This window comes from Lontra canadensis, unplaced genomic scaffold (assembly GCF_010015895.1).
Source record: "Lontra canadensis isolate GAN:19392208 unplaced genomic scaffold, GSC_riverotter_1.0 scaffold25, whole genome shotgun sequence".
Classification (NCBI taxonomy): Eukaryota; Metazoa; Chordata; class Mammalia; order Carnivora; family Mustelidae; genus Lontra; species Lontra canadensis.
Window position 1 is genome coordinate 15385574 of NW_022631019.1, and position 24548 is coordinate 15410121.

General features: G+C 42.3%; 1 protein-coding gene across 8 annotated transcripts in view; it reads right to left on the minus strand.

Moving 5' to 3' along the window:
• USP48 (ubiquitin specific peptidase 48) overlaps positions 1 to 24548 on the minus strand; it is a 91083-nt gene that overhangs the window by 49884 nt on the left and 16651 nt on the right. For 5 of the 8 annotated variants that reach the window (XM_032863680.1, XM_032863678.1, XM_032863679.1 and 2 more), the window contains exons 2-9: positions 13957 to 14077; positions 12377 to 12533; positions 10803 to 10930; positions 9726 to 9850; positions 9115 to 9223; positions 6969 to 7102; positions 6188 to 6270; positions 1616 to 1795 (exon numbers count right to left, since the gene is read on the minus strand). In XM_032863680.1, coding sequence (XP_032719571.1) covers positions 1616 to 1795; positions 6188 to 6270; positions 6969 to 7102; positions 9115 to 9223; positions 9726 to 9850; positions 10803 to 10930; positions 12377 to 12533; positions 13957 to 14077 — 1037 coding nt within the window. Of the gene's footprint in view, positions 1 to 1615; positions 1796 to 6187; positions 6271 to 6968; positions 7103 to 9114; positions 9224 to 9725; positions 9851 to 10802; positions 10931 to 12376; positions 12536 to 13956; positions 14078 to 24548 lie in introns of those variants that run through there. The other 3 variants (XM_032863683.1, XM_032863682.1, XM_032863684.1) reach the window with 2 other exon arrangements.

Below are 24548 nucleotides of genomic sequence, written 5' to 3' on the forward strand. Positions count from 1 at the left end.
AGATTCTCATAATTAAAAAGAGAAAAAAAAAAAATATATATATATATGTAAGTGGGGCGCCTGGGTGGCTCAGTGAGTTAAGCTACTGCCTTCAGCTTGGGTCATGGTCTCAGGGTCCTGGGATCGAGCGCCGCATCCGGCTCTCTGCTCAGCAGGGACCTGCTTCCCCCGCCCTCTCTGCTTCCTACTTGTGATCTCTCTGTCAAATAAATAAATAAAATCTTTATTTTGTGTATACACACACACACATAGAAGCAAATGTTAAGAACCTCAGTATTAAAGTCAGAGTAATATAGCTGAGTATCTATAAACATCGAAATGTGATTTAATTTTTTGTAGTATTTTCTATTTTTTCTTATTCCTATTATTAACATATAATATATTATTTGTTTCAGGAGACAGGTCTGTGAGTCATCAGTCTTTCACAATTCACAGCGCTCACCATAGCACATACCTTCCCCAAATGCCCATCACCCAGGAATCCCATCCCTCTCATCCCCCTCTACTCCAGCAACCCTCAGTTTGTTTTCCGAGATTTTCTGAGATTAAGAGTCTCTTATTAAGAGACAAACTTCTAGGATTAAGAGGTTTCTCTCCCTCTCTGGTTTCTTGTTTCATTTTTTCCTCTTTCCCTATGATTCTCTGTCTTGTTTCTCAAATTCCACGTATCACTGAGATTATAGGATAACTGTCTTTCTCTGACTGGCTTATTTTGCTTAGCATAATACCCTACATGTGATTTAAAAATGGGAACTACCTCTACAAATTATGAAAACATGGTTCCTCTTAACATCCACAGAAAGATTCCCCATATGCACCAAAAGCCAACTTGAACGGCCATGCTCCTCCCTCACACCTTGAGAAAGTGGATTTGATTCATTAAGAACAGTGGCAGGGGACAATCCTTTTCTCGTACTTAGACCCCATAGTCGAAACCTCACTCAAAAATGACAAACACAATAATAAAGCGATGAGAAGCTCGGCCAAGATGGCTCCTATTGGAAGAACCATTCACTTCTGCGGGTAGTGGAAGTAAGTGGGTATTCTGGGCCAAGAACACGGACATGGTAACAGCTATTCGCCAAGTACTCCTGATGGCAGACCTCATCGCTACAAAACAAGCAGCTCACCCCAGAGAGGCACTGCTCACAGTCCAGGGATGGGAAAAGACACTCAACAGGATAGGCACTGTTCTCAAGAGCAATGGTGCCCTGCTAGAGCTACTTTCCCAACATGACCCTCCTAACCCAAAGAAAAGGACTACAAATTCTACTATGTTCAATCTACTATTCATCATTTTAAGCTTGATAACCTGTTATGCTCTCCCCTTTCCATCCCTGTTCCTACCCCAAATTAAACTGGTTATTGAATATTTGCCTTCAAACTACACTGAAACCATTACAGAAACCATCTCTGGGGGAGAAAAAAAAAATGTTTTTTAAATTCAGGCATTGCTAATAAATGATGTTCAGAGACTTTACGTGTGTTTAAGAAATGCAAATATCCTTGCTAATCCAGAACCCAATCTCAGGCCTTAAGATTATCACAAAGATTTCTAGTTAAAACAAAAAAAAATTTATATTTTAAAAGGGCACTCACAACTTAAAGGTTTTACCTAGATCTTCCTCAATCCCTAGTTGTAATTTCTTCCCCTCCATCTTTTCTATGTCTTCATCGTTAAACTTATACCATTCACCGGACTGTGGATCTTTCACATGGGCAATGTAGTGGCCAGAATATGCACTCACTCCTCTGTGTATAAGGACTGCACTGAGTTCATACACATAGGACCCACCTGGAGAAAGAGAAAGGGAGAAAGTGAAAGACAGTATTTCTTCTTATATCCCGAGTCTGAATTGTAATGATTAAAATTGTTTACACATCTGAGAAAATTCAAAACATGTCACCTAAAATAAAACAAAACAAAAACGGGACACCTAAGATTAAAAAAATTCAGTTTTACAGAGTAATGTAAACACATCTTAAGCAGCTACCGCATTAACTCTCCATTTCCTCTGCAAAATTTACAGATGGAAAGCAAGCTCTGACATTCTGGGCACCCAGGTCAGGGTTACAAAGCTATTCTTTTGTAGGCCTTGCCCTTCTACAAGCTAGCTGAGCTATATGCTGTTCCTATTCTTGCCACAAAATTACTTACACAAACTAACCAGATGGAGTGTGAAACTAAAAAGCTATTGATTCAAAAAAAAAAAAGAAAAAGAAGAAGGAGAAAAAAAAATGTTTTAGGAACAATTGAAGGTAAGTCATTAAGAAAAATTGCTGTCAAAATAGGTGCAGGCCAAGGTAACTGGAAACCACCAGGAGAGAAAACATTAAAAATCTAGAATGATTCTGCACTCAAATTTCTTTGTAAGTATTTTTAAATTCCCATTTCACTTTAAATAACCAAACACAAGTCACAGCCTATATATTATGCATGTGGTTTATGCAAGAGAAGACTTTACCCATACATCAAGATATCAGCAAATGAATGAATACGGACATTTCCAGATACAAGTTGAAAAAAATCTTTTAACTAGTTACAGTGGGGAAATTACATCGAACCACTCCCATATTGGACATTTAAACCAGTAGCATTTTATTAAAGTTAAACAATAATTACTACCTTTTTGGCAGAATAGTCTGCACATATCCTTGACGATTTCATCACTGTAACTTCCTTCAAACCGCAAGAAGTGAGTCACAAGGCAGAGCCAATCACTCATTCAACAAACATGCTGCACACTTTTAGGAACACAGGGCTATAGCAGCTGAGTAAAAGGAGAAAGTCTCTGCATTCTTTTAGCTCAGTGGGGGATTCAGTAACAGATCAACACCTACCTGACGACCCTAGCTGAAAATAATTTAAAAAAATACTCAGATATGGACACCTGGGTGGCTCAGTCGGTTGGGTATCTACCTTCAGCTCAGGTACTGGGACGGAGCACCACACAGGGCTTCCTGCTCAGGAGGGAGTCTACTTCTCCCTCTCCAGCTCTGCACCTCCCCACTATTCATTCTCCCTCTCACTCCCTCTTATTCAAATAAAATCTTTACACCCTCCCCCCTCAAAAAAAACTCCAGGGGCAATAACCAGCACACAATCAAAGATAACCAAATACAGAAGAAACACGGCAACATTAAAAGAACCCACCCAGACAGCAAAAATTAGGCTGCATAAAATTCCAACATCAGTCAGGGATTACGAAACTAGGCTTTCTACGTTTCAAGAAATGAGAAGCTTGAAAATCTATTCAAGTAAAAGAAAACCATAGAAAGTGACGCAGATTTGAATCAGAGGAAGTATCAGTACTTACCTTAAGGGTAACTGGACTAACTGATGCAGTTAAAAGATCTAGACCAGAATTCAATTTTTTGGTATAAATCTGAAATTCCTCAATATAAGAAGTTCTGAGAGGCAGGCAAACACATAACTAGGATGGTGTTTTTCTCCAGCTACCTTCAACCATCAGCCAGATAATGGAGCAGAGGAGGGAGACAGTGCAAGACCTTGTCCTGGGTTAGGTTTCACCCAGCACCATCCCAGGAAGAAAAAGGGAAACTCAACTATGATGTTTAGGGATGGAAATTTACATCGTGAAACACTAAAGCAAGCAAGCAAGCAAATAAATAAAATTAATAAAAATAACAGAAGAGACTGCCATAAAAGCCAGATTAGAGCCTATGATAGTGGCGGGGTGGGGGAAGGGTCTGTTACTGGGAGGGGCACAAAAGAGACTTTGGGGTCATGGGAAAGTTCTGTTTCTTGAGCTGGATGTTGCTCATGCAGATGTCCACTTGGAAAGAATTCTGCAAGCCATACATGTTTGTATTTTGGACTCTTATGAATATATTAAATTTTATTATAAAAAGTAGGATAAATGGGTAGAGCAACATATGGTGCAGACAATGGCAGGACAAGGAAGTGTGTGCCTCCCCCGCCCCCAACCCTGTGGGTGGTTGTGAGAGGGTGAAGACGACTGAAGCAGACAAGTAGGAAAGAGCGCCGACAATACGAGTTCCTCATAGTATTTCCTAAGTTAAATGATCACGATAAGCCAAAAAAATAGAAGCAGTAACCACAACTGTATTACCAAGAGACAACACAGACATTTTCATATCACAATACCACTGTTCACCTGAATTTATGCTCATCCATTCATTATACTAACAACTTCAGAATTCTGGTAGTTTTATTTTAAGATTTATTTATTTGCCAAAGAGAGACAGAGAGCACAAGCAGAGGGGGAAGCAGGCTCCCCCTCGAGCCAGGAGCCCAATGTGGGACTCAATTCCAGGACCCCGGGGATCATGACCTGAGACGAAGGCAGATGCTTAATCGAATGAGCCACCCAGGCGCCCCTGTTTTTGTTTCTAATTAAGTAGGCTCCACACCCAATGAAACTCGTGACCCCGAGATCAAGAATCACGCTCTCTGCCCTACACTGGATATAGAGATTACTCAAAAATAAAATCTTAAGGGTACCTGGGTGGCTCAGTCAGTTGAGCGTCCAACTCAAGATTCTGGCTCAGGTCATGATCTCAGGGTTTTGGGAATGAACCCCGTGTCTCTCTCTCCCTCCCTCTCTGCTCTTCCCAACCCGTGAAAGCTCTCTCCCTCTAAAAATAAAATCTTTCAGGGGCGCCTGGGTGGCTCAGTGGTTAAAACCTCTGCCTTCGGCTCAGGTCATGATCCCAGGGTCCTGGGATCGAGCCCCGCGTCGGGCTCTCTGCTCAGTGCAGAGCCTGCTTCTCTGCCTACTTGTGTTCTCTGTCTTTCAAATAAATAAATAAAATCTTAAAAAAAAATAAAATAAAAAAAAATAAAATCTTTCAAAAATTATTTAAAAATAAAAATAAAATAAAAGCTTATTACGGGGCGCCTGGGTGGCTCAGTGGGTTAAAGCCTCTGCCTTCGGCTCATGTCATGCATCGGGCTCTCTGCTCAGCAGGGAGTTGCTTCCCCCTCTCTCTCTGCCTGCCTCTCCGCCTGCTTGTGATCTCTCTCTGTCAAATAAATAAATAAAATCTTAAAAAAAAAAAAAAAAAAAAAGCTTATTACATTTAGTCACCACACTAAGTTTAACTATTTCTACAGGTTTTTTGACCTACCAAGCAAGTCTACTTCCTAATCGTCTTATCTTCCTTACCCTACAAACTGGACAAATACAAAATAAGCTTAGTAACAATAAGAACTATGCAAAGTCATGCAGTGGAGTCAAGGAAAGTGCTAATTTTACACCTATGTTTCTGGCCCCTGAGACACCACTAGGCTATCAGACATCTCTAATTTCAAACAATTACCTAACAACGTAAGCAGGAAGCAAATCACTACATTCGGTGAACTACAGTTACGTTCATTCAGTCAAATAAAACAATGACCAAGTCCAAAAGCAAAGTCTCCAGCTAGTTTCCTCCTCCACCGAGTGCAAATCTGAAACTACGGCACTGATGAAACACGTTTTTAAAGCTCATTCCCCAACATCCCCAATGGCATCTTTCAAAGGTTTTTAGGGCTTGTTTCTATTGTAAGTTGCCTCTAGAAGCTTTTTATGGCAAGAGACAAAAATTATGATAGAATTTCTATATTAGCAATTTAATAAATAGTAAGATCGATCTGAGAAAGGACGGGAAGAGTCCTTCCAGTCAGGGCAAGAGAAACAAAAGGGTCAAATTCTTTTCTCTTTCAGGCACCATCCTGTGGAGTGAGTTGATGACCACCAAAAGGAAAAGGCAGTAAATTACTTCTTCTCAAAACTATATCACAGCATAGTTTCCTAGAACTCATCAGTCATCACAGATAGGAGAAATACAGCATCAATATTGGAATTATGCCACCCAATGGTTTTGATAAAATTTTTAAAAACCTGGAGGCAGCGCAGACAGACTTAACTTTATGAGGGATTACAGACATGGTATTGACACTAAGGGACCCTGCGTGGGTTCAGAGAGTAAAACACCATCTCCCCTTTTTATTCTTTTGTAGATATTGATGAACCATGTAATCCCTGTGGTGTACTTACTCATGGAAAATGGAAGTAACATCTCGACTCGCCTAAAAAGCCTTTATTCCCAGACAGAGGTTAGCAAAGTATAGTCATGAAATGCTATTCTGTATGCATCACAAGTTGACCACAAGTTACAGTCTCTGGGCATTATAATTATCACTGCTCGGTAAAAATATTACCTTTATGTTCCACATAAGGCTCCATATCCAAAATTTCTGAGAAGCCAATGTAGGTATTCAGCTTTTTCTTATGTCCAGTTTGCCTAACCAAGAGGAAAGCTAATTATATTTATATTTAAAACAATCATAAAACAATGTATAAGCTCTACCAGCTATTTTAATAAACTCAATGGTACCTAGGTAGGTTGCACTCAGCAATCTTGCTCAAAAACTTGTACGATTAGAAGTCAACATAATGCTGTCTTATAATTGGTGGGGAAAAAATAGGCTAAAAATATGAATTTAAAATGTTGATTCCAAACTTACTTTCAGAAGTTTTAATATAATCACAAGAGAGCTACAGATGCTCCCGCTTCATAGAAGTAATGCGCATGTGCGCACATTTCCTTTAATTACGCAATCAAAGATATATTCCCATGGGGGTTGGGCAGGTTGGAAGATTGTAATAAGTAGAAATTTACTCTAGTTCTTTTCCAAAAATACAGACATCAAGATAATTCAGTTCTTACCTATGTTTGTTTTCCTTTGCAGTGTTTAATCATTAATAGAGTAAAAATAAGGGTTTCCTACATTCCTAGTTCCTCCTCAGATATGGCTGGCTTCCTTAAGAATTTTGTGATACAACCAGGCATTATTGGCATTTCAAAAGGGCAGATCCCAACTACAACTGTCATTCCCAAATCTAGAGTTTCAAATTGGAGAGGCTATTATCTGTCTATAGTAAAATCTGTACACATTAGTCCACGACGAGCAGCAAACACTGCTCCTCATACATATTTACCTGTCGAAGACAAAACGCATCAGCTGTAAGTTCAGGGTGCAGGGAAGGCTCAGGAGCCTGATCTTCCTTGTGGCATTCTGTTTACTTTGACAGTTTTCACAAAAGTATCGATTGTCTCCCTCTAATTTTTCTTCCTGATCAGAAACAAGACATTATTTAAAAAAAATTAGAAGACAGAAAGCTTTTTTTTTTTTAAGTGATCAAATCTCTGATGTACAGCACAATTTCATTTTAAGTAACAGCCCTCGCAACCTGTTGAAGATCGAGCCACTCTTAAGTAGTGAAAGACACCCAAGTTAGAAGGCACTACTTAGAAGTGATATTAACTTGCATACAGTGATTTAAAACTGTTGGGGCTCTTTCCCAAAAGTCTGATTTTTAAAAGTACTTCTCAAAAATAAAAAATCATAAGCACTTGATGCAACCAAATTAATAACAGTGGAAAATGGTGGAAATTTTTACATATGGGCACCAGAATACAGAACTACATATATCATATATACAAAATCATACACAGACACACACACACACACATACGAGTCACATACATAATTAAAATTGCTAAATCATGCTGATGAGATAAATTTAAAAGACCTCAGGAAATTCAGTGGTATAGCTTGGTGGTTTTTTTTTAAATTTTTCCTGTTGTGTCCTCTTAACTTACTGGCCGGTCCTTCTGCTCAGCATCATTTGCTAGCTCCTCCTACCTCCGAGTCCCTGTGTCTGAACATCCAAAGACTCGGTCCTTGGTCCTCGTCTCTCAGTCCTGATTTTAACCAGCCCCCAAAACCCTGAACCACACGCCTCAAATCTAACACACCCCAAAGTAAACTCCCAATCCCTCTCCCTAGCCTATTCCTCCCACAGCACCTCCCAGAGCAATTTTGGCAACTCCATCCTACCTGGCACTCAGGCCAAAACTTAGTAATCCTTGACTCCTTCCATTCTCTCCAGGTCCAGTCAGCAAACTATCAGCTCCACTTTGAAAATATATCGAAAATCCAAACAAGACAGTACCCAGATCTGTCCTGTTCAAACAGATCACAATTCTAAGCTTACTATGCCCCGATGGCATCTCACCACACTCAAAGTCAAGTCTCTGGCCAAGGCCCACCAGGCTCTACTGGACATGATCCTTAGTTACCTCTACAACATCCTTCTCCCCTTGCTTTTCCACTTCAGCCATAGTGACCTTGTTGTTCCTCAAACCACCAGGCACTTTCTTGTTGTTTCAAGCTCTGCACTTCTGCCCATTTCCTCCATGGCTCACTCCTTCACCTTCAATCATTTTATTTCTAACAGCAACCAACCCCACTCTCATCCCTACCACATCCTCCGTCCCCTTCCCAGATTTTTCTCCATATTACTTACTCTAGGTGACACACTACATATTTTACTGTCATCCCCAGTCCCCACACCACCGACATTACAAGGCAAAAGTTTTCGGTTTTGCCCACTAGGGTTATCCCCAAATACCAAATTAGTGCGCAGTTAAGCACTCAACCAGTAACTAGCTGAATGAATTTAGTAAGTATCTGACGTAGGCTAAGAGTTGTGCTAAGAAAGGAAGAAAGGTACAAAAATATCTTAAGAAAGGAAGCTATAGCGTAAGCTTGTCTATTATACCATGTGCTTGTTCTCACTTGGTAACAACGGTTTCCCCAAGCAGCTTTCCCAACTCAGAAGGAAAGGGAGCCACTCCCATCCCTCCACATGCATCTACATACACAGCAAGAACAAATCCGGAGTGGAGGGGCTGAAGAATGACCAGAGTGATGTTTTTAAAAAAAAAAAAAAAAAAAAAAAAAAATGCATTCCACACCTTGTAGTTCTCCTTAAATGAAAAGGCAATTTAACTGGATGATTGTAGAGCTCAGATTTCCTCAAACACTCCACCACCCCTAATCACCCAAGTTTTAACACAGAACTTTACATGTAAAATAACTGAAAGATCCCCAAATTATTTTAACACACAGCCTGCTTCAGCACTTTAAAATTTATTGTTTCTTCCAGATCATTACAGAAACAGAGACACTTCATATATGAAAAAGGCTATTAAAGAATTTACCCATTAAATAATAAAACACATTCAGAATAGTATTTAATGGTTAATGAGCAGAAAAAACATACGCCAAAGTTCGAATACCTTCAAAAATTCTGAGATGCAATCTGTTAACTGCTTGTGGCCTTGGATATTTAACTCCAGTTCATAAAACTTTGATAAAAGCTTAGACTCTCTGCCACACTGATTGCAACTGTAATAAAACAGAGCGGTAAAATTAAGATCAGAGTAGAAAAACAATGAAGTTCCATTATATCACACTCTAAAACTATGGGAAGCATTTATTTTCCCTTGGTTTTCGTTCATGGAAATTATTTCCACTATATATTAAAAATAAAAAACGGGAAGTGATTGGTGAGGCATGTAGTTTATGATTAGGAACAATTTCAAGAGGCGTTTTACGTTCACTCTCAGTACCCTGCTGGCTCCACTCTCTGTCTCTGAGTGCACAGCATCGCCATCTGGTACGCGGTGAGAGCTCAATCATACGGGGCGCTCGACATCTGAATGGATTCAACTGCACTTTTGCATGTCCGCTGTTTATAAGTTCCCATGAAAATGAATTACACTACAAATATTACTGGCCCCATGCTGGCCCACGAAAGCCCTAACTTGGAACTGAACTGAAAATGAGATAACGTGTGAGTAACCGTCTCAGAAGACAACGCGCCGTGGGAAAGCTGCCACACACTTACACAGTTACGTAAGCATATTCTCCACAGAACTGCTGCTGGACAATGTTCCGCACATCTGGATTCTTTTGTTTAGACAGAGTGTCTTCCAACAGAGACATAAAGAGCTTTGAAAATTCTTGGGCATCCTACAACACAAGTTTGGGTTAGTAAAAAGAAAAATCGTACCTTGCTTTTCAACTTCGGATACAAACAGCGATAAGCGAGAATGTTCGCGTTTTCAATTTCGCATCCTCAAATAAGGACTGAATTGGTTTGTACCCACGTGTGAGTTGTCAGAAATAGGACCAAGGTAAATGGGTAACATGCTGGACAGTTAAATAAATGCTCTAATTCAAAATAGAAAAAAGTTAATTTGGGGGAGGCGCCTGGGTGGCTCAGTTGGTTGAAGGACTGCCTTCAGCTCAAGTATGATCCTGGAGTCCCAAGATCGAGTCCCACATTGGGCTCCCTTCTCAGTGAGGAGTCTGTTTCTCCTTCTGACCCTCTCCCCACTCATGCTCTCTCTCTCTCTCTCAAATAAATAAAATCTTTAAAAAAGAAAAGGAAAAGTTTATTTTTAAGAAGCATTTTACGGGACGCCTGGGTGGCTCAGATGGTTAAGCAGGTGCCTTCGGCTCAGGTCATGATCCCAGCGTCCTGGGATCGAGTTCCATATCGGGCTCCTTGCTCGGCGGGGAGCCTGCTTCTCCCTCTGCCTGCCACTCTGCCTGCCTGTGTGCCCGCTCTCTCTGACAAATAAATAAATTAAAAAAAAATTTAAAAACCATTTTACTTCACTTCCTCCTACAAACATTCTAAAGAACGCTTAGGTACCTTTTTATATTTAAAAAAACTTAAAAGGTTCTGGGGCACCTGGGTGGCTCAGTCAGTTAAATGTGTCTGGCTCTTGATTTCGGCTCAGGTCATGATCTCAGGGCTGCGCAATTTGGCCCCCAATCGGGCTCCACTTTCAGTGGGCAGTCTGTCTGAGGATTCTCTCTCTCTTTCCTTTTCCCTCTGCCTCTCACCCCCAACTGTGCTCTCTTTTTCAAATAAATAAATAAACCTTTAAAAAATATAGAATTTAAAGGTTCTTACCTGCTGTTGCCCTGTGTCCAAGCCCAAGGCTTTAACAAATCCCGATGGATCAATGTATCGCCTGTTACTGTTTTGCAACAAGGCAAACAAATACTGAAGATGCTCACAAATTGTCTGAGGCTCATAATCTATTGAAAAAATATGTTGTTTTTAGCAAAGTGCTACTTGTCTTTAAAATATGTACTTCTTTACATGAAAACATAATTAAGCACCCTTACCTTTATAGAATATTAGTGTTTTATGATAGTTCTAAGAATAGAAACAAATTAGTAATCACATCTGTTTGGAAGTAAGGAAGCCACCGTGGCTACCCACATACATCCCCTAAAGGCAAGAGTTACATGTACATCACAACAGCAACCACGACCATAGTTTTCTAGTGTCAAATCACCACTGAAATGCTCAGTCCAATGTGAAAACCACAGACTGTATTTACCATTCACATAAGATGGCCAAAATTTTAATATAATCTCGTTAATGTAAACTTGCCATGAATTAAGCAAGTGACAGGATTCAAAGTGGAATGAATATAATGATGCATTTTAAAATGCTAGAATTTTAGAGTAGCAAGTTTTATTGAGTTGGGAAAGCATCTTAAATAGAAAAAGTGGATCTCAAGAGCCCCCAAAGACTTGAGCATCATCTTCTGTGCAGTCACTACCCTGCTCTGCCCGCTCTGTGACAACACGGATCAGCCAGGCCAACATCTCTCCTTCGCCAGCCCACGCAAGGTTAAGTCTTGCCAGCAGAGGGCACTGGAGGGTCCAGTCGTGCCTGCCCCACCAGGCTCCTGCAGCCAACCCTGCTGGGCAGCTTCCTGCAGCGCCTCCTCTGGCAGCCGCCACCGTAGGCCGCCTCCGTGAGGCACCTCCTCTTGAAAAACCACCATGTGAATGACCTCTTAGGCACCCTCTTAGACGACTTAACAGAGGTTTCTGAGGCCCTGGATTTCCCTGTAGACAGTTTGAAGTCGGGGTCCCTAATGAGGAAGCAGCTCGGCACCTTCTCAGGCATCTAGTGAGCCCGCACAGGGCACTCTCCAGAGGTCCAGATTTCAGGCCGGGGGTGGGGGTGGGGTGTGTGTGTGTGTGTGTGTGTGTGTGTGTGTGTGTGTGTGTGTGTGAGAAGAGTCCTCCTGGGGTGTGCATTTTTGCCGCGAGGGTAGTGGCTGGTGTATTTGGGAATCAGGACAAAAGATTGCTTGTGGTTACAATGAAGTATTAAGTCTCCCAAGCTAGGGAAAAGAGTAATGCTGTCTGCTTTATTGACTTGATTTTTATCAATCGCTACAAATTAATGGGCAACAATCATGGTGTATTACATGGAGAAACTGTAGATGTAATCTAGAAGAATAATCAAATGGATTTCCTTCACTTGAATATGAGCCATTTCGGTGCCTAAATAATAAATTTACAGAAAAAAAGGAACATTCTGAATCCTGACAATGTTTACGAAGGACCGCCTACCATGCCCGGCACATAACAAGTCCTCAGAAGTTAGTTTCCGGAGTTTGCAAAGAGTTCTAGCTGGCAACATGCTGTGAAGGAAGCCAGCCCCACACCCACCCCACTAACCTTTCTCTTCTTGGATACCATCTCCCATAATGTAGTCGTTACAGGTACTTGGACACAAGTATAGTGCCTGCCGCAGCTCCAAGTTGAGAAACCATACTTGAAGAAATGTGTTGACGTAACATGTAGCGCCAAGGTTTGTGAGGCCCACAAATGAGTTCTACAAAAATACAAAAATTTGCAATTACAAAATCAATTTCCCTTTACACAAAAAAAGTACAAGAGGAATTATTTTTTAAATTTCAGATAAAAACATCTGTTACCACCACCAACCAACATGGCATAACCACATAAGGCTCTCTTGGCCACAGGTACTTTCATGAAAGCCCCATCTAAGTTGGCTACAGGAGTGGAGAAGACATAGGACAGCTCATCCCTGGTCTTCTAGTCTTCTCTGGCCCCTTACATCTAAAATTAAAACGACAGGCTCCAGGCCAGATCCGCTCTGAACCTGTGTACATAGTGTATTCATTTGCTATAATTCTAAAACTGTCAACATTAGGACAACGACAAAGTAAAATGTCCACAAAAGTTCCTTTCTATCATACAGATCAGGGAGAAATGGAGCAGGGGGAACTGGCTACATACAACTTTTTCCAAAAACTGCAGATTCCTGAACTTACAAAGAATCATTCTTTTTAATACATGAATTTTAATACATACTCTTTCTCTGTGTCAAATAAATAAATAAATAAAATCTTATTTAAAAACAAAAAAAACAAAAACAAAAAAAAACCCACACCCCCAAGAAAGCATGGTAATAATAGCACTATGGGAGCTTGTTTCCTTGATTTACCACTTCCTTTAAAGAGACTTTTTTTTTTTTTTAAAGATTTTATTTATTTATTTGACAGACAGAGATCACAAGCAGGCAGAGAGGCAGGCAGAGAGAGAGTGGGGGAAGCAGGCTCCCTGCTAAGCAGAGCCCGATACAGGCTCGATCCCAGGACCCTGGGATCATGACCTGAGCCGAAGGCAGAGGCCTAACCCACTGAGCCACCCATGCACCCCTAAAGAGACATTTAAAAACAAGTTCAAGGGGCGCCTGGGTGGCTCAGTGGGTTAGGCCTCTGCCTTCGGCTCAGGTCGTGGTCTCAGGGTCCTGGGATCGAGCCCCGCGTCGGGCTCTCTGCTCAGCAGGGATCCTGCTTCCTCCCCCTCTCTCTCTCTGCCTGCCTCTCTGTCTACTTGTGATCTCCCTCTCTCTGTCAAATAAATAAATAAAATCTTTAAAAAACAAACAAACAAACAAACAAACAAACAAAAAAAGTTCAAAATAAAACGCACAATATGAAAGCCAACACAGAATCAGCATTTGTTCCCCGCCCCCCCCGCCCCGCCACCGCAGAATCAGCATTTAAACTACAACCATCCTCTGAAGGCTTGCTGGATTACATGGCCACCTGATTTAAAAATTACCATTAAGAACTGTCCCAATTCAAGCAGTTTAAGTTCCACTGCTTATCCTCAAGCTGCAATGGGCTCCCCCAAACCAGTAATAGTTTCTGATTACAGATGCAAAACAAAACAACAAAAACCCAGAGGAATACCCCATAGTGATCACTTAAAAAAGGATGGCTTACCTTTTTTCTCCTCTCACAGTTGGGATCATCAATGTTATGGAAACTATTTTCATCTATTTCTCCTAACCAAATATGCTCGCCAATGCCAACCAAGCAATTCGGATTTCCTTTGCAGTTTCGTCTGCAAAAAAATGATTATCTGATTAAGAAATGCCATAGTTCCATAAGAAACATGTGGATTAAAGCTATAATGGCATACCAGATTTCATCTATTTCTCATCTATAAAATGAGGAGAACGGAGAAGATGAAACACCAAGTTCAATCTGTGAGGCTGTGGGAAAAAAAAACTCATTTACTGCTGAGAGAATTCAAATCGGCAGGACTTTCAGGGAAAGGACTTTTGCAATCTCTAACGAAACTACACACACAGCTTCCTTTAAACCCAGGAAATTCATTTCTAAGAATTCACCCTGAAGATACACCTTTGAGAGTGCAGATAAATCTGCACAAATAACACCTTGGTTACTCATTACAGCACTGTTTGTAGCTGTGAAAACACTGGAAAGCCGAAGGAGCCAACAGGGGACATGGTACCTTGGCCCCACGGAGTCCTAGGAGACTGGAACAGGAAAACCACAGTACAAACCTCTACGGATGGATGTAGAGTCCGTTTTAGGATGCATGATTAAGAGAGCAATGCGCAAAACAGTATCTATAGTATGCTATTTCTTGTGTAAGAAAGATGGGGGAATAAGAAAATACACGTTTAGGGGTGCCTGGGTGGCTCAGTGGGTTAAAGCCTCTGCCTTCAGCTCGGGTCATGATCCCAGAGTCCTGGGATCGAGCCCCACATCAGGCTCCTTGGTCAGCAGGGAGCCTGCTTCTCTCTCTGCCGGCCACTCCCCATGCTTGTGTGCCTCTCTCTCTGATTTAAAAAAAAAAAAAAGATTGCTATTGAAGAAAATAAAAATATTTGTTGTCTAAAATTTAAATGTAATTAATGGCCTTTTATCAGCTGAGGGTGTATAAGCAATTGTGTGAGCACTCCTAGCAACCAGGCCTTTATTTCTAAGTATGCCCCACTCAAAGAACCCAGGGCTCCTGGGAAAAACAGCTGATTCCATGCTGGCTGGACAGATGAACATGGATTATCTATCTTGCTATGCCCCCCACATAAGGATGTACTCAAAGGATGATGGGGGACACGTTTAAAGGACAGTTTGAGGGGGACTCCCTGTGGCAAAATCAGAAACAATGAGAGGCAAATTAATGATAGGATTATGATCTACTGAGTAAACAGGAACTCACAGTGAAATGGATGAATGGGGAATGGGAAAGTCCTTCCTTAAAGAAAAAAGTCAACTGTCAAAGTAGAAGAAAATTAGAAAACCAGCATTAGGCATCCATCAGATTAATGCAAGAATCAAGCAAGCATCATCGATGGATGCTAGCAGAGGCAAGACCGTCGAGTGGAATGTAGGGGAGTAATGAAATATCTACATAGTCTCAAAGTATCTTAGCACAGGAGGTCCATGAATGATGAAAGGAAAGACAGTAACTTTCAGTGAAGAGAGCTGGCCAACACTTCACCAAAAGATCAGTTATAGTGGTGGGTCCCTGCTGCTATGATGGACGGAGTTCACTTGTGTGATGGTCCGGCCGACGTAACAGCCTCAATCTAATCATGAGGCAGCATCACACAAACCCACCTTGATGAGCTTTCTACATTCCAAAAACATCAATGTCATGAAATGAAGACTGAATGGTCCTTTCAGATTGAAAAAGACTAAAGAGACAACTGGCTGCAGCACACAAGCTTGGATTTTCTTTTGCCACAAAGGATCTATACGTTCTGAATGCTTCAGAAGCTTAGCTAAAGCTTTATGGATAGCAGTGAAAGACTGGAAACATCATCAATGTCCATCAAGAATGAACTGATAGCAGTATCTGAGTGGCTCAGTGGACTGAGCCTCTCCCTTTGGCTCAGGTCATGATCTCAGGGTCCTGGGATCGAGCCCCGCATTATGCTCTCTGCTCAGAAGGGAGCCTGCTTCCCTTCTCTCTCTCTGCCTACTTTTGATCTCTATGTCAAATAAATAAAATAAAATCTTTTAAAAAAAAATCATTCTTCTTTGGACAAAAATAATTTTTCTCTTCTAGCGAAAGAAGATACAAAGAAACAAACAAAACAAAAAATGGGATTCAGAATCAGGAGAGTAACTTAAAATCTTTTCCTTGAAGCAGGGTAAGGATTTACTAAGAAGATTCTTTTAACAATAAAATGACAGCTAGGGATGCCTGGGTGGCTCAGTCAGTTAAGTATCTGCCTTCAACCTGGGTCATGATCTTGGGGTCCTGGGATGGAGTGCCCTGTTGGGCTCCTTGCTCGTCAGGGAGCCTGCTTCTCCCTCTACCTCTCCCAAGCTCCCCCCCACCCCGCTTATGCTGACAAGTAAAAAAAAAATTAAAAGTAAATAAATAAATAAGACAGACAGCAGCACTGAACTCAGGTTCCTTATGATGGAAAAGACAGTACTGCCAGCTGGAGTAAAAACATACCTCTCAATACCAGTAGGTACTCATTCTTTCAAATCTGCTTTTTGAAATGTCAAATCTCCTTTGTTCCTTCTGCTTTTGAACAGAAAAGTGCTAAGACTTTTTCACAGGATTTGGCTGTGGGGACAAGCAGCACTCTCCTATGGCTTCCACCCACACCTCATTCTCAGAAGATGGTTCTTTTTTTTTTTTTTTTTTTTTTTTTAAGATTTTCTTTCTTTATTTGACAGAGAGAGAGAAAGCGCACAAGCAGGGGGAGCAGCATAGGGAGAGAGAGAAGCAGGCTCCCCGCCCAGCAGGGAGCCTGATGCCCATGGGACTCAATCCCAAGACCCTGGGATCATGACCTGAGCTGAAGGCAGAGGCTTAACACACTGAGCCACCCAGGAGCCCCTCAGAAGATGGTTCTTGTGGAACCATTTGGATTTTACTCTCCTGTTCCCAAAAGCAAAAGAGAAACATGAAAGTAGGCTCTCTGGGGTGCCTGGCTGGCTCAGTCAGAGAAGCGTGTGACTCCTGATCTCGGGGACATGAGGTTGAGCCCCATCTTGGGCACAGAATTTACTGAAAATAAATAATTTTTAAAAACACCTTCATTTGCCTCCAGAATCAACTACATCTACCTATCTCTCCAGGCTAAACACCCTTCCTTCTCTCTCCCAGTCTCTCTCTCTCTGGTCATTCTAAACTTTAAAAAAAAAAAAAAAAAAAAGTACTCTCTCCTTGTCCCCACTGCCCCCTACCAACCCCAAATCTTGTACACTCAACTTGGTCCAAGTTGGCTCCAGCTACGGCCTAAAAATTCCATAAAACAGGGTTTCTTTAACTTTGAAAAGACTTCCAAAACTGATGTGAGAAGTTGAAAGCAATTTCATTAATTGCCTCTAGAGTGCTGGCATTGTTTTTTGTTTGCACACGTCTTCTTAAATTAATTGCCGGCCAAATATTACTCAATTAAGTGGTCAGCTAGAACACCATCACCGTGTAGATGAGATGAAGCAGGGATAAGGCACCAGCCCCAGGCAGAACCCATGCATTACAGGTCTCTAGAGCCACACTTCCAGGTAAGAGCCAATGGCAGTGCTGTGCAATAAAAGCATTTAAGCTAATGGATTAAAGCTTTCCACACAGCGGCTAAGCCTTCTGCACAGGAGCCCTGCATTTTGTTTGTTCTCTTGTTTGGAGAAGCACAGAATCTACTTAAGAGGCATAAATCATGAAAACATTTCTAATTACAAGCTATAACTCCCAAGCCAACCTAACCAATAGAGGAGAACACCAACACAGAAGCAAGACACCCTACAGAAGAGAACCTCTCCCATTCATCACTCTCCAGTGCCCTGAACATCACTTTATTCACAGGAGGAGTAGCCATGGCTGTCAGGTATCATTTCTCATCATGTTTTTACCAATTTTCTAATAGCAGAAAAGTGTTTCTGCACACTTATTTCTGTCAAAGTGTAAAAAGAAATCAAGAAGGCTAAGTGTTCTAAGATAAAGGACAGGCACACATGTCTGCATAGAAAGACAACCTGTTTACTGGGTAAATACCCAAGCCAGCTTGACCCATTTATATCACCTACTTGGCCAAAGAAACTACTGCTTAGAAATCAAGTAACTCTTTTTACCCATCACAAGTGTCCCTGATTTAATCTGATGAAGTGATGCCACTCAGCTTCTCTGAAATAGAAACTTCTATAACCTTGTAACAAACTGTATCTTCTACCCACTTCCCACAAGTCTTCTTCCCAGAAATCCTTCCTTCTACCTACAGAGCGATCAAAGAATCAAATCACAAAAACCAAGCCCAAAGAGCAGTTAGCCTGGTTCTTCCCTTGGCTCTGGCCTACTCTCTCATCTCATTTACACTTCTACATTGGTTGGTTTAAGAAGGGACGCCTGGCTGGCTCAGTCGGCAGAGCATGAAATTTGATCCCAGGTTGTGAGTTCGAGCCCCAGACTAGGTCTAGAGATTTTAAAAAGGGGGTGGGGGCCTGGATGGCTCCATTGGTTAAGTGGCAGCCTTTGGCTCAGGTCATGATCCTGGAGTCTCGGGATTGAGTCCGAATTGGGCTCCCTGCTCAGCAGGGAGTCTGCTTCTCCCTCTGACCCTCTCCCCTCTCATGCTCTCTCTCACAAGTAAATAAATAAAATCTTAAAAAAAAAAAAAAGTGTTTGTTTTATGTGGCAGATGCCTACTACTGTGTTATTTATTGTATGTGCCAAGTTTCCTCTCTCATCTACCCCTGCCCTATAGGCCCTTTAGGCCCTTTTTCTGAGAACAAACTTCCTCAGGTCCCGTGGTTCTAGAAAAGGACTTCAACTACCTCCATTTTGACCCTGAACTTTATAATTGAGAAATCCTTTCCATCTTATCTCTTTATCTCAGGCAAAAGATCTCAGGGGCAAAGCATCCCCCACGAGCCCCATTCTCTCACCCAAGGAATAAGAACTTCCCAAGGCCAGCAAAACCTCACTCATGACAATGGACTTCACCTTCATTGCCCACCTGCAGGTACCCACCAATCTCTGCCTCACATTTTCCTTATATAAATCTGGAAGTATTTTTGGTATGTGGTAGACAGTCTCTGAGACCCTAGTCCCTCATCTTCCCGATGCTGGCCTCACTAAAATAAATTCCTTTCCCGTTTCACCACCACTGTGTCTCTGCCTTTGCATTTTGTCACTGGTGACTGCCCAAGCCTGGTCTGTCGGGGAACCCTGGAGCCAGGCACTCTTGCCTGCACCCCCCCAACCCCCGCCCTGGCTACACTAGCAAGAGCTGCTAAGATGCAGCCCCAATCTGTCACCGAAACACAAAAATCTCACAAGATCTTTCAAAGTGAGGGATGTGGGGAAAAACAACATTAGTACCTCTTAGGTGGCAGGAGACACTTCTGGATGGTGTGGGACTTGGGAAACTCGGCTGTCTAGGAAGCAATCAACATGCTGATTTGCACGAGAAGCAGAAACAGATGGAGGTTCCACACACACTCCCTGGCCCACCTATGTCCCTGCCTTATCCATGACTTACTTGTTTAAACTTCCCTGAATTTTAAAAACAAAAAAACCCTCCTGAAAAAAATTTTTTTTAAAGATTTTATTTATTTGACAGAGAGAGGACAGCAAGAGAGGGAACACAAGCAGGGGGAGTGGGAGAGGGAGAAGCAGGCTTCCCACTGAGCAGGGAGCCCAACATGGGGCTCAGCCCCAGGACCCTGGGATCATGACCTGAGCTGAAGGCAGAAGCTTAACGACTGAGCCACCCAGGCACCCACCTCTTGAAATTTCTTAACTGAGCCATTTTTCTTATGGCTATGCTAGTTCCAAGTTCATATCACCTGTGTCAAGGAGTAACAAATATCAACTAAAGTTTTTCCTATTACCAACACTCCAAAAAAGCCACTTCAGTCTCTCTCGGGCCTTTTTCTTTTTTAAAGATTTTATTTATTTATTTGACAGAGAGAGAGAGGAAGAGAGGTAACACAAGCAGGGGGAGGGGGAGAAGGAGAACCAGGCTTCCCGCCGAGCAGGGAGCTCGCCCGATGCAGAGCTCAATTCCAGGACTGGGATAATGACCCAAGCCTAAGGCAGACACCCAACAAACCCAGGCACCCCTCCGGACCTAATTCTTAAAGTGGTTGTCTCCTCCTCTAAACTTTCTTACAGGACTAGTTAACAAACACGAAAAACACTCCAATCCAAAGAAATGGAAAGTTAAAATAGTCATGAAAGAGATCTTCTCTTATCCAATCAGCAAAAACTCCCCAGTGAGGAACCAAGGTAAAGTGAGAGCCATTGTGCACTCACTGCCAAAATGCTGAATAACAAAACACACGCCTTTGGAAAAGCATGAAAATGGCTCAAAATATTAAATGACACCAACATTTTCCTTCAATAATTCTACTCCTGGGCATATATTCACAGAATACACAACACTGTGGTAATGAAACAACGATGAATCCCCATGGGTACTTTTTCCAGAACCGTGTGATAGAAGAACACCAAGCGGCTGAAGTGGTAGACAAGGGACAGGTTCCACAATGTTTGGTATGACATGCTAAGCAGCTGGGACACGACTCGCCAGCAAAACACCTTGGCAGCAGTCCCAGTGGAGGATGACGTCCTCAACCAGTTTAGCGGCAATGAGAATGCAAGAAAGCTGAATTCAAGTTGATCAATGAGAGAAAATCAACAGGACCTGGGGACCCCTTAGATGGTGGGGGAAAGAAGGGAAGAAGGGGGCGCCTGGGTAGCTCAATCAGTTAAATGTCTCTTAGGCTCAGTCCATGATCCCAGGGCCTGGGATCAAGCCCCTCAGGATCCCTGGCTCAACTGGGAGCCTGCTTCTTCCTCTCCCTCTGCCCCTCCCCCTGCCTGTGCTCCGCTCACCCTCTCAAATAAATAAACAAAATATTTTTAGAAAAGCTTGGGGGGGGGGGTCCTGCAGTGTTGCCCAAAGCTGTAAAGAATGAAAATAACTTTCCATAAATCAAAAACTGTTTGGCCGGGGACGAGAAAAACGACAGGATAGGTATCTTGGGTACAAACCACGGACTTTCTCTCATACTAAACATAGTAAGAGATCAAAGTTTGAGCTGTTCTGACAGACCTCCAAGGATCTGTCATTTAAGAGTATCTTCCAACAAAATGGAAAAAAATTTACAGCCAGCGATTTCATAATTGTTATGCAGCTGAAGAAAAAAAAAATTATTTGACTAGGAGAGGCGGTAGGGCTCCAACCCCAGCAGTCATTTAAAATAGCTATTCCTTTGCTGTTCCTCATAATCTTTTAGTTCCTTAGCTCTTAGGAACCTCACTTCACACAGACTGCCCAGGCTTGCTAACTTCCTCCCCCGCTTCAAGTGAAGATTGGACCACACCGAGAAACTTCGCCTAATGCATCACAAACCTTCTGAAAAACAATCTGATTACACGTTTAAGACTTACTGGTCTTCACATCCTTCGACCCAGAACTACCATTTTCAAGAATGCATCCTAAGCACAGATGTCAACAAACACTTTCAAAGACAATCATCACTATTTAGACACAAGCTACTTGCCGAATCACGGGAAAGTCACCAGTGTTGTGTACAACAGAAAACTATTTCGAAACAAGCTACCTGCCCAACCACGGGGACAATGTTAAAGGGGAGGCAGCAGAGTGCTGTGATGGAATACTATGCAGCCATTACAACTCTTTTCCGACAATACTCTGAGACTTGTGACCTTGTTCCAGACAGAATTCTAAATAAACAGGATACAAAGTTATCCATTAAGACTCTAATTTTTTCAAGGGGAAGGAGTGATGTTTTAATGTTTTTTTTTAAACAGTTTTTGAGGGGTGCCTGGGTGGCTCAGCAGGTTGGGCCTCTGCCTTCGGCTCAGGTCATGATCTCAGGGTCCTGGGATCAAGCCCTGCATCTGGTTCTCTGCTCAGCGGGGAGCCTGTTTGCACCCCCACTCTGTGCCTACTTGTGATCTCTTTCTGTGAGTCAAATAAATAAAATCATAAAGAAAAAAAAAGTTTTTGAAAAAAGGTAATCACAAGGGAAATTAGAAAATACTTTGAAATGAATAGAATGCACCAAAAATTGTGAGATGCAGCTCAATTAGTGGTTAGAGGGGGAATTTCTGGAGTTCAATGTTTAGACAGACTGATCAATCAGTATTTTAAAAAAACCAGCCTCTCGGGTCCTTGACTGTCTCAGACGGTAGAGCACATGACTCTTGATCGCAGGTTGGTAGTATGAGGCCCATGTGTGGGGTAATAGTTTACTTAAAATAAAGAACAACAAAAAAAAAGCCAATAAAAGCCAGCCTGAAACCATATATACCCCAGTTCTGTGTTATGACAAATTCCAGGAACACCAAATCAGCAAATTTTGACAGATACTTTACATTCTGGTCATTCATAGTTACTCTGAATCCCCTTAGAAACTCATGTCTATAAAACATGTGAGTAATACATGCAGCGGTACGACCGTTCTGCTTCTCTGACCTCCAGTGAGAGCAGAAGTTAATGCAAACAAGGGACTAGGGCCAGTCTGGATGCTCAGAGAGCGGCTGCACTGCGGTTTCAAACCGACAACAATAAATGGCCACTAGACAGGTCACGACACAACAGGAGTTAACAGTAAACACTATCATTTTCTATAACCCAAACCTACCATCTCATAAAAGCAACTAGACTTCACAGGGTGACACATTCTGTCCCACAGAGATGCCCAGATAATTATCGGGCCAGAGAATGATGAAATGAAAGACCACATCCTAGGCATCAAACAAGGGCTCACGGCCCAGGAGGTGACAAGTAAAAGGAGAGCTTCCGAGACATAAATGCAGTGGTGGCATCAAGCATGGGACCCCGAAGCGGAGATCCCACAGGACGGGAGGCAGTCCTGTGAAGGTGAAAGTCTCCAAGGGCACTCAGGAACTCAGCCCACGTGGGACATGTGAACTAAAGAGCATTCTGGGCAGACAGCTCACGGACCCGAAGGCGGGAAGAGCAAGCTAGAGGAAATCGATGCTGGCTCCCCTGCCACGCTCCAAGACCGAAGGAGGTCTTCCTGCCACGGCAGCTCAGCACAGCTGCTGGCTTTGCTGAGAGGAAGACGAGAAGGCCAAGGAGGCTGCAGAAGTCAGGGGCTCCGCTCACAGAAGACCGCAAATACTGAGAGAAGAGCTTGGACTCCATCCATCCAGCAAGAAGGAGCCAGTTTAAGCTTTCCGAAAAGAAAACTAATTGTGGGGCGCCTGGGCAGCTCAGTCGGTTACGTGTCTGCCTTTGGCCTGGGTCACAGTCCCAGGATCCGGGGATAGAGCCCCACGTCAGGCTCCCTGCTTGCAGGGAAATTGCTTCTCCCTCTCCTCCTCACTCATGCTCTCTCCTGCTATCGCTCTCTCTCGCTCTCGCTCTCACTAAATAACATCTTAAAAAAAAAGAAAAGAATCAGATTTTCACTGCAGAAAGATCCTCTAATTAGGCTTCTCAACCACAGCGCCTTCTAAGAATCACCTGAAGATTCCACAAGTTTTGCATCGTCAATAAACACCGTTCTTATAAAGCTCTTCTTGCTTCTTAGTAAGACAAGTTTTAAGCCTCTACGGTTATTTTTTTTAATTATAAGTCCTGACTCTTTGTGTGTGTGTGTGTGTGTGTGTGTGTGTGTGTGTGTGTAAGAGAGAGAAAGACCAATGAGAGAATTTAAATGGGGTGCGGTAATAATAGAAGAGATCAGAAGTGAGGATGGGAAATGTAAGATGCTGGACCAGATAAGAAGTCAAATCAACAGCACTTATCACTGTTCAGTTTTTGTGTGGTGAGGGGAAAAATGAAATCAGGTTTTTATGAATGCAGCAGCATTTAAAATCTTTTAAAAGAAAAATGGAAATCACAAATAAATGCTTTGAGGATGCTCACATCTAGAATTTTGTAAAATGTTCATTCACTTAACAACCTGATTTCATTTGAAATTCTGATTTCTGGCCAAAAGGATCCAAACCAGCCCATAGCAAACAGGACAGATAAGGTATGAGGATCCTGGCTTACCATGTTTTGTAAAGTGCAGTTACCATTCTGAGGGTGGAAGACTGGCTCTATAGCAGCTTTTCCATTTGAGGGTCTCAAGGTGAGAACTTGCACCCAAAGTTTCTTTCTTCCATCCTTCTAAGATGCAGGCTTGCTATAAAACATTTGGCAGTATTAGGGGCACCTGAGTGGCTCAGTGGGTTAAAGCCTCTGCCTTCAATTCAGGTCATGATCCCAGGGTTCTGGGATCGAGCCCCGCCATCAGGCTCTCTGCTCAGCGGGGAGCCTGCTTCCTCCTCTCTCTCTGCCTGCCTCTCTGCATACTTGTGATCTCTGTCTGTCAAATAAATAAAAAAATAATCTAAAAAAAAACAAAAAGAAAAACAAAACATTTGGCAGTATTTTAAAAAAAGCACTTTCAGGACACCTGGTGGCTCAGTGAAGCATCTGCCAGGGATCAAGTCCCACATGGGGCTCCTTGCTCTGCGGGGAGCCTGCCACTTCCCCTGCTTGTGTGCTCTCTCTGACAAATAAATAAAACCTCTAAAAATTAAATAAATAAAC